Source organism: Pyrgilauda ruficollis, unplaced genomic scaffold (genome assembly GCF_017590135.1).
Source record: "Pyrgilauda ruficollis isolate IOZ18807 unplaced genomic scaffold, ASM1759013v1 scaffold143, whole genome shotgun sequence".
Taxonomy (NCBI): Eukaryota; Metazoa; Chordata; class Aves; order Passeriformes; family Passeridae; genus Pyrgilauda; species Pyrgilauda ruficollis.
The window spans coordinates 1318184-1332866 of record NW_024512877.1 but is presented as its reverse complement, the minus strand read 5'-3'; the positions used below and the strand labels follow the sequence as shown (position 1 = coordinate 1332866).

Sequence of the window (14683 nt, the reverse complement as noted above, 5' to 3'; positions counted from 1 at the left end):
CAAATTTAACCTTTTCCACCAAGAAGCAGGGATCTGAAGCCCCAGATTAAGCATTTTTAAGGCAAAGATGCATCTAAGTGGAGCAGCTGCTGTTACAGGAATTAATTGCTGAGATTAATGTTATTTTTCAAAAAGAGTTTTACAACCAAACTGCAGTAGCTAAAAAAAATTGCACAACCTTTCTGCTTGTATTTCTCTCTGTATCTCTACAGGTGTTTTTAAGGGATACCTGCTTGGTACAATAAATTCAGGCATGCTATGTCTAAAACCTAAATCCAGGTTTATAACAAGGGAAACAACCAATTCATTAAGGGAAAGAAACCTTGGGGCATAAAGCAACGATTTCCAAACCTCTTCTCTTTTATAAACCCTGCCCAGGTACTGAGAGCCACACAGACCCAGCTCAGGATTTCTAGAAGCTCTTCCTCCTCTTGTGCTTGGTTTGAGAGACTCATCCCCTGCAAAAATCAGGCTACTATTCATTTCTTCCTGCTGCAGAGACACAGCAAGTAATTTCTAGAAAATTACCAAAAATGAACACATTTTGGTTATTTTTGTGCTTAGAAATCCATTGCAAATGCATTCAAACAGAGAAAGGAGCTTTGGGGACCTTCCTTAGAGAAGATTCTGGAACTGTCTTAGAGCAGCAACTGTGTTAGAGCAGCTGGACATCACCACATTTGTGTTTTTCCTTTAATTAGCCAGGACTTAAAAAAATAAACTCATGGCATCCTTTGGTGGGGAGGTTAATGAAGAAGCCTGGACAGAAGAACCAAATTTATTCCCAACTAATTGCAGCCACTGGAAACCTCTGGCTGGTCTAGGGGAGAGTGTCCCTGCCCATGGCAAGGGGTTGGAACAAGGTGGATTTGAAGGTCCCTTTCAGCCCAAACCATTCTGGGATTCTGTGATTATGCACTAAAGAATCTGATATTTTGTTTCATCAGCAAGATTTAAGGGAGTTTTCTTGTCCTTTTGGAAATATGGCCATCATTTCAATTTATTTTTTATTATTTTTTTCCTCTTCATCTCTCCAGTGTTTATCTCCTTGTGAGCCACAAACTGGACCAAAAAACCCTACAAGGTAGGATTAAAGTGGTACCTAAGAAATGAAATTTTCTTTTGTGTAAAACTATGCCCTTTGGAAGTTTCCTGTGTGGGGCTTAGTGGGGGATCTGCCAGGCCATTGGATTTCAGCAGTAGTGTCCCATCATGCCAGGTGAGTAACACTCCAAGGCAATAAGAGTTCTGTTTAAAACACAAAATAAAACATGTCTTTAATCCCCGTATTTTAGAGAGCATCCATAACTAACCCTGCCCATGGCAGGGGCTCAGACCTCAATGGTCTTCAAGGTCCCTTCCCATCCAAACCATTCTGGGATTCTGTGACCCAAATTTTCAGTAAATTTGGGTCCTCCTCAACCTGACTGAAAAATAGTGAAAAAGCACAAAACAAACCAGAAAAAAAACCAACAAACCACCAACCCTACAATGGACAAGAGGATAAACTCATAAGCAAAAGCCATTAGGGATTTAATAACTAGATTCAGGAGATGAGACCTGATTATTGTACTGCCCACACAAGAAAGCTGAAGCTTGATTTAATGAAAGAGGATCTGACCTGACACAGATTTATTTCCCAGACAAGCCCTTCTCCTGCCCTGGCAGAAGATGTTCATTGTGAGGGTTTGCTGCTATCAATCAGGCCAGCAGCCAGGTTAACTGCTCTCATTTTTGATATGTAAAGAAGCTGTGCAGCAAAGCAAGTGCTTCTTAATTTCACCTGCACAAAGCAGCACAAACCAAAGCCTGAAGAAAAAAGCCACCCCAAACAGATGGTGGCAATGTTTGGGAAGAGAAAGAGGATGGAAGAGAAGATGAAGGGAAGGACTCCACAATTCTATGAAAGCCAGCAGAATGCAGTGGCACAAACCAGCCTGAATTGCCCTTCTGTTTGCACCTCAAACATCTGGGGTGTCACTTGCCTCAAGCCCTGCTTTATTTCCACAGCAATCCCAGGCAGCAGGAGTGCCTCCAGACTGCACCCATGCCCTGCAGAGTGCCAGGTGACAGCAGCACAGGGTCACTACTCACCATGGGAGCCCCTCGGTGCCCCAGGATGGCTGGCTTGGGTCCCAGGGCCTTCTTCTCCATGATGCAGGGGGAGGAGATGGCCAGGGGGACGAGGTAAAGTGCAACTACAGCTGCCAGGTATGCAGTGAACATCAGCATCTGCGAGGCTGGGTGGACAGAGAGACACAGAGATGGTCAAAAGGCTGGCCCTGACCTCCTCATGCCACAGGAACAAAGGCAGGACTCCTCTGTCGAGGCTCACCTGCTGCCAGTGCCTGCAGTGTGAGAGCAGAGCTCTGTGTTCAGGGAAAAACATTAAAAAAAAAAAAATTATCAAATTCTGAAAGAGGTTTTCACTTCATTTTGTACTGGGGAAACAATAAGTGAATTGCTTCAACTCCCAGAAATGCAGCTCAAAATGTTGTTGGCATTTCCACCCTTTGGGTGGGACAGCTCCAAATTTTGCCCTGCCTGACGAGAGAAATAATTCACCAGTCACACACAGCTAAAAATAAGCCATGGCACCACCTCAGTGCCTCTAAAGTTTATACTGGTGCTTCACCAGCACCACCCACTTCAGGGCAAAGCCACTTCAGCTGCTTCTGCCTTGAGATGTGCACCAGAAAATGGCAATAATGTTTTCCTGAGCAAGCTGGAGATGTTTAAATAAATCCCTGGGCTGTGACAGAGCTGCAGTGCTTGGGGCCAGATGAGCAGTACTGCCTCCCATGCCACCCAAATTCCATTTATCAGTGACTTCCCACCAAGCCCAGGCTCCCTGGGAATCTCTGGAAGGTGCTGACAGAACAACAGAATCATGCCCTGTGCTCCTTCTAAAAAACAACAGGCAGCTCTGAACTCCTAAAATACCTGGAGCCACTTGAAACCACAAATGTTGCAGCAAGAGACTTGATTTTTTAATTTTTTAAAAATTATTATTTATTTTGCAAACTCATGAAGGCTTTGGAATACAAGGGATAACCTTAAAAAAAAAAAAAACAAAAAAAAAAAACAACAAACCAAAAAAAAACCAGAAACAGCAAAAATACCCCAAAACTCACACAAAATCCCCTGCCACACAAAAACCCCTAAACCAAACCCCTTAAAACAAATATTTGCAATGGATGCAAGATAGAGAAGGCAGTGGTTTTTTTATTTTTAGGGCCAGCTCAGCTGATCTGGTTTCACTCATAAAGAGGCTCCTTTTTGCTTCCAGCATCTATTAGGCTCATTCACACATGTTCCCACAAGGCAGAAAGTAACTCCAGGAACTCTGCCAGGGATTTTTATCTCCATCACTCAGGGAGCACTCCAGGAACTCAGTGACACCTGGCTAAGGGACCTCATGCTGTGTCCTGCACCTTAAGGTGTCACCAGCACCCAAACCTGCAGCAGACACAGAATGGGATCCTCACCCAGGAGCACCCAAACACCAACCAGGCTCTGAAAATTCAGTTTAACCAGAGCAAAAAAAAACCATAAAAATTTGTTCAGAAAAAAAAAAGTTGAAATGCCACTAAGACCTGGCAAGAACAGGCTTGCACCAAGGCCTGCAGCTGTTTCAAAAACATTTAAATCCTATTTTCCATTAAAAGTGACTGCAGGTTCTCGTGGATATTTTGGATTTTTTTCTTTTATTTCTAAACCACCATGTCTGCACCAAAAAGCCTGTAAACTCTTCCAGGTAAGATAAATTCCATGAGTCAAATGAGTCTGAAATAAGATCAAGAAATAGCACTGGTTTTTTCTTAAAAACAAGCAAAACAATCCAGGAACAGAAAGCGAGAAGGAAAAACAGCTTCCTGGCTTATTAAAATAATTGAACAAAAAAAAAACGAAAGAAACAAGGGGGAAGAAAGAAACAAGGGGGGAGAAAGAGAAACATGGGGGAAAAGAGAAACAAGGGGAAAAAAAAAGATAAACAAGGGGAAAGAAAAAAGAAGCAAGGGGGGAAAAAAGAGAAACAAGGGAAAAAGAAACAAGGAGGGGAAGAGAGAAGGGGGAAAAAGAGAAACAAGGGGAAAAAAAGAAACATGGGGGAAAAAGAGAAACATGGGGGGAAGAAAGAGAAACAAGGGGAAGAAAAAAGAGAAACAAGGGGAAGAAAAAGAGAAACAAGGGGAAGAAAAAAGAGAAACAAGGGGGGGGAAGAGAGAAAGGGGAAAAAGAGAAACAAGGGTTAAAAAAAGAAACATGGGGAAAAAGAGAAACATGGGGGGAAGAAAGAAACAAGGTGGGGGCAAAGAGAAATAAGATGGGAGCAAAGAGAAACAAGGGGGGAAAGAGAAACAAGGGGAAGAAAAAACAGAAACAAGTGGAAGAAAAAGAGAAACAAGGGGAAGAAAAAAGAGAAACAAGGGGGGGGAAGAGAGAAAGGGGAAAAAGAGAAACAAGGGAAAAAAAAACATGGGGAAAAAGAGAAACATGGGGGGAAGAAAGAAACAAGGTGGGGGCAAAGAGAAATAAGATGGGAGCAAAGAGAAACAAGGGGGGAAAAGAGAAACAAGGGGGAAAGAGAAACAAGGGGAAGAAAAAACAGAAACAAGTAGGGAAAAAGAGAAACGAGGAGGGAAAAAGAGAAACGAGGAGGGAAAAAGAGAAACGAGGAGGGAAAAAGAGAAACGAGGAGGGGAAAAAGGGAAACAAGGGGGGAAAGAAGAGAAGCAAGGGGGGGAAAAAAGAGACCCAAGAGGAGCAGGCAGTCCCCAGCCTGCAGGGACACAGGAGTACTCACTGGCTTTCTCTGTCCGTGCAAACTGCCCTGCCACCAACCACGACAGTGCTGTGACAGCTGCCAGGGCTCCTATATGCAAGAAAGGGGCTGTGGCCTGCAGGGCACAAGAACAGGAGAGGAAAATGTGATTAAAAACACCCCAGCACCTCGAAAATGTGTTGGTTTTGCAGGTTGTGTTTCGGCCATTGCTTCTTCCCAATCCTGCCATGGCCTCTGGCATTTAGGCTGCTCTGAAGGGAAAGGAGGAAAGTTCTAACTCCCTTTTAGGGGAATTTCTCCCCCAATAACACAGATATTTGGAAAAAGGGCTGCTGGAGGGAATCCAGAGGAGGCCACAGAGCTGCTCCAGGGCTGGAGTCTCTCTGCTCTGGAACCAGGCTGGGGAGTTCACCTGGAAAAGGCTCCAGGGACAACTTATTGTGGCTTTTTAGGACTTAAAGGGGGTCTGTAAGAAAATGTGGACAGACTTTATTAGGGTCAGCTGCAGTGGGACATGAGGGAATGGTTTTAAACTGGAATAGTGTAGGTTCAGACTAAATATAAGGAAAAAAATTCAGGATCAGGGTGGGCAGGCACTGGCACAGGGTGCCCAGAGCAGCTCTGGCTGTCCTTGGATGCCTGGAAATATCCAAGGACAGGCTGGACAGGACTTGGAGCACCCTGGGCTAGTGGAAGGTGTCCCTGCCCATGGCAGGGGGTGGCACTGGATGGAATTTAAGGTCCCTTCCCACCCAAACTCTTCTGGAATTCTCTGAACACTCTGGACTGTATCAGCAGGGTGCAGCACCATGACACAAAGCTGGAGATGTATCATCTGAGTGGTGCTTCTGCTCTCCAACTCCCTGCCTAAATCTTTAAAATATCCCAATAAAATAAAGCACTTGGGAGAAATGTTAGTCACTTGTGTGAATGCCATTTCCACCCCCTGTATTTGCATAGATTTGCATACTCCCAAATACACGTCAGCAGAAGCAAGCACCTCTTAAGCAAAATGGGCAAAATATTTTTGGACTTCTTTTTTTGAGGAAGGAGGGAAAAAAGGAACTGTAAGAAATTAAGTCTAGGTATTTTCCTTTCATACTTCTCTAGCCCTGCAAGACACCACAAGTCTTCCTTAAAACAATTTTCTCATTGCCAAGATTTCAATTTGGGCCGTGACAACCATCAAGACAGAGTTTTATCCTACAGAAATACATAAATCCCAGGGAATTTAGCTGCACTGGCCCCTTTCCTCCCCCAGGGAAGCATCCTTGCAGACAACTTACCTGCAGTGAAATAAATACCATCTCCCACTCATCATCCCAAAGCTGTGCTATCGATGACATGGTCACCACAGTAGTTATCAGGGTTGTCACCAGGCCAATCTGCAAGAAACCAGAGGGTATTTACAGGCTGGGGACTGTGGTTATTATAAAAATTAGGTTGGGATATATATTATAGGTTGGGAAATGGAGAGAGAAAAGCTTTGCGTGTAATAAAAGGTCTGAAAAAAGACTCACGGGGAAGGAGGTTGGGCTCGTGTTAGAACAGATACTGGGGCTGGGGAAGGGACAGTGGTGGCATTGAGGTGACAGACCTCAGCCCACCAGGACCTCCCCCAGCCTCCCTCTCACGTGGAAGCACTCAGAGGTGTGAGCAAAGCAGCCAAAAAGAAAACGCGACCTCCGTGGTGAAGGTAAAAAGTTCAAACCATGGAAAAGTGCCACGGAAATAACTCCAGCTGCAAAGGCTGAAAATCTGGGCTGTCTGTCTAAAAATAATTCCCCACTCTCTGCCTGTGCCTGCTATTCAGCCTCTGCTGCTCTGCCAGAGCCAAAGGATGCTGCTGCAGATCCAAAACCTGCAGGGGAGACTTGGCAGAAAATTGATCCCCAGAAATGAATGGATCACATTCCAGGTGCACAGGGCTCCTCCAGGCCAATGTCAGGTTTAATACCTGGACCAGCAAATAAAATCCCACATTGCCAACATTTACAGAACCCCTTTGGTACATGGAGACAGGATTTCTCTTTCTAGAGCCCTAATTCCCCTTGGTGTGGCCATGCTGGGTGGCACAGAGGTGTCAGGACACAAATCTCCACTCCTCACATCAGATCCAATTCTTCTCCCCTCACACTCATCTCCCACTTGGCTTACAACCCTCTGCACAGAATTACAGGAGAAAATTGGAAGGAGTTGTGTGCTTTGCCCATACCAGCCTTTCCCACACACCTTCATCTATACTTGAAGTTAATTCAGTACAGTACAGAAAAATATTAACTTATTCCAGCCTTGTATCTCAACATCCTTAGGAAGCTGAGGGAGGTGTGGGGAAGGGAAGAGACAGAGCCACACATCTGAGCTGTGATGAAAAAGGGACTTCTTGGAAGAAGGAGGAAGGGTGGGAGTCCAGAGGGTAGAACTGACCACCAACACATCCCTCTTCTGGACTTACTCATCTCAGCCCACCAACATATCTGAAAAATACCATTTTCCCTGATAAAGAAACCTATGTCAGACTCAGGAATTGATAATTTATTTGCTGCAGCAGCAGTCAGACAGTCCCTGCCCCCTCTCTCTGATTGCATCCTCTTCCCCTGAGGAAGCATAGTTTCTGTAATCTCTAAGGAAAATAAAAAAAGGAAAAGAAAAAGGCAGGGTGGGGAAGTGCCTGCTCTCCCTGTCCTGGGAGGTTCAGGCTCTGATCCTACATCATGTGCAGAATTCCAGGAGGAGCTGGGAATTGGCAGAGTCAGAACTGGTCCCTCCATTTCCAGTTAGCAGACTGCCAGCCACAATGGGATCCTGCCAACCCATTTTCTCTCCCTGCACCCCCTTCCCCTCCCTTTCTGTGCTCCAAATATCTTTTCTTGTGGTTCCCAAATCACTTCACACACAAATCCCCTTGGGCCCAGCAAACCTCACCCTGCACACCCTCAGCTTCAACACCTACATCTTCTTCTCCCAAGGCTTCCCCAGCTGGTCCCTCCAAGCACACTCTGAACAGCTTCACCTCTGCTCAGCCCCTCTCCAGGGATGGCTTCAGCACAGAAAGGAGCCCCAGAGAGGTTCCTGGAGCACCTGAGCTGGGACTGAATCAGGCTGCTCTATCCATCTCCACAGGTGGCCTCTCTACCAGCAAGGGCCAAAAGCATTTCACCAAATTCTCTGCCCCCAGGCTTTGATGAGCAGTTTGCTCATGAGGCCGCACATGCACCACAGACATTTCATGCTCTTCCCAAGGACACAGTGACAGAAGTGCCACCCTCTGCCTGCTCCTCAGGGTCCAGCATTCCCAAGAACCTGCTCCCCTTGGAGCTGAGACTTACCTTGTGCAGCCAGTGCAGGTTCATCTGCTGTCCCACCGCTATGTGACACAGTGCCAGGATCTGGGAGGGACAAACAGAGAGTCAGACAGAGGCACATCACCACCCTTTGTGGTGTTTGAGCAAGCAGGGACACGTCACCAACCAAGGGGACAGCAGGAGTGGGGGCAGGATGGGCCAGCAGAGCCTCTCCAAAGCCAAGGATGTGGAGGAAAAAGCTTTGCCCTCCAAGGGGCAGGGAGTTCAGAGTCTGGCTCACAGATCCTGGGGCTGCAGGAAGCAGTGCCACCTGTATGGACACCTCCCTGAAGGTCCCAGCACCCTGGGACAAAGGGAAACAACTGTGCCCAGAAGACAGAAGTGGAAACTGGGCCATACCATGGATAACAAAACTGTTTTCCTCTCCTGAGGGTATCTGTCTTTTACTTTTGAGCATCTGAGCTCAAAGACCATCACTTTTGATTGTATGCAAGTTTCTCACTTTTGATTGTATGCAACTTCAGGCTAAGAGAAAGAGAAGGAGAGAGGAGTCACTTCTGAGAGAAAACTCCTCAAGTTGTTGATGGCCTGAGGAGCTCGTGGCTTTTTTAAAGCCAACACACAAAGCTCTAAGAAATGGGATTTCACTGTACTCACCAGTAACATTGTGATGTAGGTAAAGCCAGCAGCAGTTGTTACAAGGATTGGAATGGACCAGTCACTCCAATATCCCATTCGGTTATATAAAAACCTGGAGGAGAAGTGGGAAGGAGAGATTAAGAAGGGATTCAACACCAGAACAGCTCCAGTGGGGTTAGACAAGACTTTAGAAAACAGATCTTTCCAGAAAAGAGATAGGCAGCAAAAAGCACAAGTGACAACCCAGTGCTTTAATCCCTTATGGAAATTAACTGGATAGAGGGAGGTAGAGAAACCCCAGAACCCCTCTTGCAGCTTCTGACAGTTCAGACTTGACCTGGATTCAAATTTCTCCTCTGGATTTTTAGGAAAAAAAAGCCAAAAACAAAACAACATCCCTAAATTGGCTTGGATCAGGGTTGACATTATCTCCATGCAAACCATTTGGCACAGCAAGGACAGGATGGTTCTAGGGTGGAATCAGCTCATTCAAGTAGGTGGCTGGGCTTTTTTTTTTTTTTTTTGCCTTTTTTTTCCTTTTGGTTTTTTTTTTTTTTTTTTTTTTTTTTGTGTCACAGACAGAAATGCTGCATTATATAAATGCAGGTCAAAGACTCAGTCTCCTCTCCAGCACTCAAATCCAGCATCATTCAACAGCCAGAACCTCTGGTCTATTTGGACAAACTCTGGGGTGATTTTTGGGGCTGTCTTGCGCAGAGCTAGGAGCTGGACTCCATGATCTAATTCAGGATATTCACTGATTCTAATTCTGTCCAGGAGTAAAGCTCCCCTGTGGGACCTGGAGAGCAAATCCTTGGGCTCAACAGGTCTAGGTTCTGGCCCAGGGCCAGGTTCTGCTCAGGGAGTCAAAGAGCACAAACCAGGGATCTGCAGGGATCCAGACGTGCTGCTAGGAAAAAAGAGGGAAGAAAGGAAAGAGGGCTCCTCTGAAGTCTGTGCTGATGCCACCTCCCAGAGCTTCCTTAGCTCTCAGTCCATTTCAGCTTTTGCTCTGATGTCCCTTCAATGCCCCTCTGAGGGCACCAGGCCTTCACTTGATGTGCAAATGATTGTTTTAAACTGCTGGGTCCATGGCAGCTAGGAAGCAGATGAGCTTTCTCCAGAACCAAGGAGGAAAACATTTGCTACACAGACTCGCATTTATGGTCCTGCTCCAGGGGGAACACAGGCAGGTTCACAAATTAGAGCATCCCCACAGCCTGCCTGAGCTGGAGTGAATCCTTCTGGTGCACTACACACCTCAGTGCAGATCAAGTGTAGACACCAAAAAGGGAAATATCAAAAGCAATAAATTAAAAAAAAAATATTTAAGAGGCACAAAGCACCTTCACTAACAAGGACCTCAATGTTAAAAGCCTGAAGCAACACATGCTGGCCCAAAATTTTGCCTTGTCCTTCTAAAACCCATTTCAATCCCAGAACAGCACTTTGGTCCTTACAAGTTGAAATGACCTAGCTGCTGCCCAAGCTGCCTGACACACAGGTGTGAAGATGAAAAAGCTCCTCAAGGGTGGCAGAGAGTCAAGGCCCCCAGAGGTTTGGGTTGAAAAATCTCCTCTTAGTGGGTGGTGCAGAGCTGGAACAAGTCCCAGAGATGGAGGAAGTTCTCCTCCAGTCCCTCTCCACCTGGTGGGACAGGCTGAAGGTGACAGGAGCTAGGAGAGCTGCCAGGGATGAGCTCTGGAGGGCAGGAAGGAGCTCAGCAGCTCCTCACACCAATATCACAGCAACTCCTTCCCCTAGTTCCTCTGGAAGGTCCTGGCAGCTCTTTGGGCATGGCACACTGAGCCATGCCCAAAGAGCCCTTCCCCTCCTCTGGGAGCTTGCCAGAGCTTGCCAAGAAATCGGTGGAGCAGAGAGGAAGGCAGCAGGAGCAAGCAGCAAAGAAATCTTGTCCAAAAACACCACCCAGAAGTGACAACGACAGAGGAACAGCAAAGGTGCTGTTTCTAAACACCAGGACCTCACTGTGCCTCATCAGTAACAGGTTCACAGCCCTGCTGGGAATAAAGTGATGCTTTCAAGTCCTTCACACCCTGTCTGCCCCAAACTGCTCTGTTTTCACAGAGCCCATGCAGCTGTGCTGGAAGGGAAGGGCCAGGCGCAGCCTGCATGGACCCAATGGAAATTATTTCTCCCCCTTGCCTGGAACTGGCATGGCTGTAATTAAAACCTCACCACCCTGTGTTCTCCTCCTCCTCCCCAGCCTTTCCACAGCTGTTTTCCAGGAACCCTGCTCGACCTCTGGTGGTGTGTGTGGAGCAGGGGTCTAGCTGGGGTTCCAGCACACACAAAGCACTGGCCCATTCTCAGCACTGAAATGCTGTTTTCCATCCAGAGAGCCTCTTCCAGACCAGAGGGAATCCTGAGAGACTCCCTTCCCAGTGGATGTGCTTCCAGCACCCTGGGCTGCACGGCAGGGACAGGGTTTTGGGCTGCAGGTGACATCTGGATGTGTTAAATCCCAAATGCCTCTTGCATCCAGAGCAGACCTGCACATCTCCCCCCATTTCTGCAAGAATATTCGGGGACCCAAAACTTGGCAGCACTGCAACTGCAGTGCCCATTCCCAGCATTCCCAGGGCTTTCCTTCATTTCTGAAGGAATGTTTTTAGCCCTCTCATAACTTTGAGCTCAGACAGAGCTGGTTTTGCACTGGAGCAATCACATCCTTTACTGAGAGTACAAACTGAAGAAGAGAGGAGCTCCCAAATTTCCTTTTAAAAAAAGGCATTTTTATCATGCTGCTGTTAGAAATAACCCAGGGCCATGGTACTGGTTTCACTTCACACAGTGTGGGTGTGAGCAAAGAGAAAAAAACCATTTTCTCCTGGGAGGAGCCAGCTCACATCACCATGTTGGTAAACACTCTCCCTCACATAGCTCCAGCATCTAAAGCAGATGATTTACTTAAGGGATCAGCTCCCCACTGTGCTTCAAAACACACTTTACATCTTATGTTTGACAAGAAGATGATGTCAAAGCAGTTTGGTTAGAATACAGCCCAAGGTGCTGTCAAAATGTTTTAAGATGCTGCCCATAATAAAAGGGAGAATAATTTCCAGCACTGGAGGCAGCTGGCAACACCCTAAATTCCAGCACATCCCACTGCAAAGCTCCTTTTCAGCTCCTTCCAACTTTGTGCAATATTTTCCACACCCATGTGCTTCAGGCTGAATTTCTGCCATGGATATTTTGTGGAATAGCTGCAGCCAAATTGCTCAGTCACTTTCAAATCCAGCCAACCATCAAGATAAACAAACAAAAACCCAGCCACGAAGCGGAGACGTGAGGCCACGTTACATCTACATGCAGATCAGGAGAAGCAGCTCTCCTTGAGCCCCACTTTTCCCTTTCTCATCATTACAGCTCCATCCAAAGGATCCGGATGAATCCAAAGCTGTGCCAAGCAGGTGCACGATGGCCAAAACCCAAATTTCCTGAGGGAAGCTCTACTCACCAGTTGATTTCATTGTAGTCATTGTGAACTTCCCACCAGAAGTAAAACCAGACCAGGGTGAGGAAGAAGGATGAGGTGAGGATGAGGAACCAGAGGCGCTCCCACTGTGGAGGAAAAGAGAAGTCAGTGTCAATAGGATCCCACTTGATCCCAGCTGAGGAGACTCAGTGGAGTAAAGAGGCATTTCCAAAGGCAAATTTGGAAATGTCCCAAATTTCCCCTGGTCAGGGCAGAGGGCTCATTTATGCAGATTCATCTTATGGAGGGCTGGAAGAGCATTTCTGCAGCTGTCAAGGAAGAGGGGACATTTCCAGAATTGGAGCTGGGGTTCTGTTTGGTGAGGGGTTTTTGTTGGTGGTTGTTTAGGTGTTTTGGGGGTTTTTTTTTGAGGCAATTGTTTCATTAACTTTTCCATTCTCATGCATCTTCCCTCCCCTGGGCTTAGCCTAAATGAGTAGCTATCACATGGTGAAGATTACACAGCAGATTAGGGATGTTCCTACTCCTTATTGCTTCCCCTGAGGTGCTCAGATCCTGCAGAGCCAAACCACCCATCCCCACCATTTATTCCTCCCACCACCACCACATATTTTAATTGCTTTGCAAACAGACCACACCAGCACCAACATTCAGCGTGCAGGAGCATTTCAAATCCTACTCAACACACAAACACACACAGAAATCCCTCAGGTAAATCTGTTCCGTGCCCCTGCTCCAATACCACGGGTGAAATCCCAAACCACAGGGACATCAATCAGTGTTTTCAAAGTGCTTCCCACCAGCACCATCTCCATGGGCTCCTGGTTGGTTTTCACTCCTTGGCCTTAAACAATCCACAAGTGTTTTCATTTCAACAGGGAAAACACTGAAATAAATTCTGCAGGGAAAATATTCCAACAAATTCTCTCTTCTCAAAATGAGCAAGGAAGGATGAAGACTGGAAAAGACAATGAGCAACTCTGCCACCATAATTCCCTTCCAGACCCTGAGCACACATCGATCTTTTTGGAAAATGCTCTTTTCTCTGGTGAACTCCCCTGGCTTTTTAATTATGCAAAACAATGTAACCAACATAGTGACAACAGAAACATTAAAAAATACTAGTTTTTGCCTACCTTTCCATGCTAAGGGAAGAGATAACTCCAGTTATCAACTTAACTGTGAATTAATTTTATAATTATTTTTAACTGTGACTATTTTTCATTATGCATCACCCTGGATACCAATCCTGTGATACAGCTCCTCCTTGTATCCTCCATTGTACATAAAAAAGAAACCAAAATAAAGCAATAAAAAGAGTTGGAATGATTTCATTTTTGCTGTGCCAAAAATGATGTTTTCTGCTAGAAATTCCAAATTCTTGGCTATATAACCCAAATCAAGACATGCAATTTTGCCCAGAGAAGCCATGGCTGCCCCTGGACCCCTGGAAGTGTTCCAAAGGCTGGACAGGGCTGGGAGCAGCCTGGGATAAGGAAGGTGTCCCCTCCCAAGGTGGGGTGGCACTGGATGGCTCCAAGGTCCCTTCCAAGCCAAACCATTCCCCTCCTTCTGGATGCCTGGCAGTCTGCACATCCCCAAGATCTCAAACCTCCATTTCCCACTGTTTGTTGGGATTTTCTCTCCCCCTCTACATTAGGGTCTAATGCCTCCTTGCCCATATAAGTTAAATATGGCATATATTCCTGCATACATTTGTGGACAGGGCTGGGAGCAGCCTGGGATAAGGAAGGTGTCCCCTCCCAAGGTGGGGTGGCACTGGATGGCTCCAAGGTCCCTTCCAAGCCAAACCATTCCCCTCCTTCTGGATGCCTGGCAGTCTGCACATCCCCAAGATCTCAAACCTCCATTTCCCACTGTTTGTTGGGATTTTCTCTCCCCCTCTACATTTGGGTCTAACACCTCATTGCCCATATAAGTTAAATACGGCTTATATTCCTGCATATATTTGGGGTTTTTTTAGGTATCTTTTATGCCAAAGACCAACATTTCTACAAAAATCCCACCCTCCAGCTCTTTAAAGGTCACTCTGGGCTGAGCTTTGCTGATATTCATGCACTGGATGACACTGATTTGATAAACAAGCCAGGGAAAACATTTTAAAACCTTTGAGCTTTTCCCCCTGTATATATAAAGATAATTCCCCCCCTTATTCACATGCAAGCAGCAGAGCTTGTGGCAAGCTCTCCAAAAGCCATTTTGGGTCTGTCCTTGAGGGAGCCCTTGCCATGCCTTGCTGGTTTTGTGAAAACCCAGGCAAATTCTTCTGTCTCAAGGCATCCTTCAGTGAGTTCAGGCACTTTTCTCAGTGGGCTTCCAGAAAAAACACAAGAATATTGGATTTTTAAGGTGCCTTCCAACCATTCTCTGATTCAGTGATCAACAGACACAATGAGAAGGGCCCCAAAAGGGAATTAATGAAGACAGAGACGTTCTACCAAGCTGTAGTTTTCCAGATTTTTAAATTTTCAT

General features: G+C 46.2%; 1 protein-coding gene across 2 annotated transcripts in view; it reads right to left on the bottom strand.

The window, feature by feature from the left end:
• The window catches only part of GDPD5 (glycerophosphodiester phosphodiesterase domain containing 5), a 99463-nt gene that overhangs the window by 16972 nt on the left and 67808 nt on the right, over window positions 1-14683 (bottom strand). For both annotated transcript variants that reach the window (XM_041460405.1, XM_041460404.1), the window contains exons 3-8: window positions 12212-12315; window positions 8749-8842; window positions 8116-8175; window positions 6073-6171; window positions 4808-4901; window positions 2095-2240 (exon numbers count right to left, since the gene is read on the bottom strand). In XM_041460405.1, the coding sequence (XP_041316339.1) occupies window positions 2095-2240; window positions 4808-4901; window positions 6073-6171; window positions 8116-8175; window positions 8749-8842; window positions 12212-12315 (597 nt within the window). The remainder of the gene's footprint in view (window positions 1-2094; window positions 2241-4807; window positions 4902-6072; window positions 6172-8115; window positions 8176-8748; window positions 8843-12211; window positions 12316-14683) is intronic.